The sequence below is a fragment of the Hipposideros armiger genome, unplaced genomic scaffold (genome assembly GCF_001890085.2).
Source record: "Hipposideros armiger isolate ML-2016 unplaced genomic scaffold, ASM189008v1 scaffold_591, whole genome shotgun sequence".
NCBI lineage: Eukaryota > Metazoa > Chordata > Mammalia > Chiroptera > Hipposideridae > Hipposideros > Hipposideros armiger.
The window spans coordinates 1,066,948-1,069,410 of NW_017731941.1; the positions used below are offsets into that span (position 1 = coordinate 1,066,948).

Sequence of the window (2,463 nt, forward strand, 5' to 3'; positions counted from 1 at the left end):
GCGGCTGCTCAGCTCGGGCTGGACTCGAACCGCTGTTGCTCAGAGCTCAAACTCTTGAGCGAGCTCTTAACCAACTGAGCTACTCGGCCGGCCCTTTTGGAGAATGAATGAATGTTGAATGTATACATCAAGAGTGAAAATCCAGGGCGGCCAGTTAGCTCAGTTGGTTAGAGCACAGTGTTTGTAACACCAAGGTTGCTGGTTCGATTCCCACATGGGCCGCTGAGCTGCACCCTCCACAACTAGATTGAAACAACTACGCTTGACTTGGAGCTGATGGGTCCTGGAAAAACACAGTGATCTCCAATTAAAAAAAAAAAAAGTAAAAATCTCACAGCTGCAGCTACACTTGGTCACTGAAGCTCTGTCAGCACTGGAATTTGTAGCATCAACAGCCATTGTCTTATTTAAAGGTTGAAAAAGAGTCCCTAAGGCATGGCTGCCTGGTGGAAGTGCAAGGTGGTGACTGGGACCTGTGCTCATGCCCCGCCCACACAGACCTGCCCGTCCACAGGCCATCTCTGCCTATCTGCCTGTGAATGGGGAGAGAACGTCCCTTCTCAGTTGCCCTCTTTCCTGAGATATCAGTCCTACTGCAGGGGAACAAATGGGGCTCTGTGATCCCACAAACCTCTTCAGCCTCGCAGAGCAGGAAGATTCTTCCATACACGGTCTATTTAGTCAACGATTTCTAATTATTCTTCAAGGCACAACTTAAAGGTTAACTCCTCTGAGAAGCCCTTTTTCGTCTGATTGTTAGGCCTCTTCTAGTTTGAAGTACCAGAAACCTAATTTTGTTGAAACGGAAAACTTATTGGCAGGATGTCAAGCTATGCCATGTGACTTTGGGAAGTTCAAGGACAGCCGGGCTTCAGGAACTCAAAACACTGCCCAGAATCACTCTCCATATATCTTTCTTTGTATGTTGGCATCATTCCCTCAGTCCTGATTCTTCCACAAAGTAGGAAACATAACTTCCAGTAGCTCCCGCTTCGCACATCTTATATATAAGATATATATCTTATATCTTACTGCCAGAGAGGAACTGCCTTTGTTTCCTTGTTTCCAATTTGAAAACTCCTGAAGAATCTTTTGGCTAAATCAGCAATGGCCAGGTGTGCAGAGTCACAAGCCACTAATAGGGACTTTAGGGGCCCACACTTCTGTTTCAGGGCAGTTCCCAGAGACGGGGCCACAGTTTCCAATCTGTAAAGTGGGGAATTAGGTATTTTCCACTGTGGTGACTGGCACATTGCTCAGATGTAACCTCTGTGATTCCTCATTGTGGGAGTGAATGCCTGGAAGGACTTTGCTAAGGAGAAGCTTGACTGAGCTTTGCCACTTGGGTGTAAGAGGGGAGTCCCACTTAGAATAGACTTTTTAGGTGACGCAAATATACACCCTCCTCCCACAATCATTGAGCTCCTGATTTTCAGCTTAGCCCATGGNAGGTATGTAGCACTTTTTCTAGGATGAGTTTGCGAACTTAATTGTCAGACCTTGTAGATCAGTTTTCTGTGGCCTGGACACTGAGAACAAAGGGAGCTCTTGTAGGGACAAGAGCCATAGAAGGGCCATGGAGGATACAGACCCAGAGAAATGATTGCTAAAAATGTATGTCTCATTCACAGTGGTGACCTATGACCTATTTGGTATACTGTGGGTATTTCTGATGTATTCTTACGTCATTTTCACTGGAGATTATTTACATGTCAACTTATTCTTCCATAGAGTCTGCCAGAAAATTTCAAAGACAGTAGACTGAAAAGGAAAGGTTTGGTGAAAAGGGTTCAGGTGAGTTGTGTGATAGAGCATTACAAAATGTAATGTGTTGGTGTGTGTGTTTATCTGTTTAAAGTAGGGTACAGTAAAATTGTGTGTGGCTTCTTATGGTTGTTACTCAGCATGAACCCAGAAGATAAGATAATTGCTCCTTTCTTGTCCCTGTAATTATATATTTGAATTGAAACTAATTGGGAAGGAAGATCACTGGAGAGCAGATGAGGCTGACACATAAGTCAAGGAGGCACCATTCATATGCACAATGCCCCCTGAGATTGTACAGTTGCAGCAACAAGGCTTCCTGTCCTCACCACCCTTTTGGGGGTTGTGGGCTGAGAGCATTGTCAGAAACCCAGGTCCTACGCTTTCCTCTATCTCCCTCTCCTTTGGAGCCCAGGCCATCCCCGCACAGCCTGTTTCAGCCTGAGTCAGTCACCCATGGGTTCCCCAGAATGGCTGAGCACAGATCCCTGCGTGGGCAGGGGTTGGCTAGCCCTGGATGGGCCCTCACTGCACTGCATTTATCTTTAGGCGTTCCTAGCTGAGTGCGACACAGTGGAGCAGAACATCTGCCAGGAAACAGAGCGGCTGCAATCCACAAACTTGGCCCTGGCCAAATGAGGTGAGGTGGAGAAAGGCTGTTCTGCCCTGAAGAACCACATCACCAGCTCTGCCCTCTCC

The 2,463-nt window shown here is 46.8% G+C and overlaps 1 protein-coding gene across 1 annotated transcript in view; it reads left to right on the plus strand.

Annotated features, from left to right (window-relative positions):
• BAG1 (BAG cochaperone 1) overlaps positions 1–2,457 on the plus strand; it is a 17,044-nt gene extending 14,587 nt beyond the window's left edge. The window contains exons 7-8 of the mRNA XM_019624454.1: positions 1,732–1,794; positions 2,314–2,457. Coding sequence (XP_019479999.1) covers positions 1,732–1,794; positions 2,314–2,403 — 153 coding nt within the window. The 3' untranslated portion in view covers positions 2,404–2,457. The remainder of the gene's footprint in view (positions 1–1,731; positions 1,795–2,313) is intronic.
• The last annotated feature ends 6 nt before the right edge of the window (positions 2,458–2,463 follow it).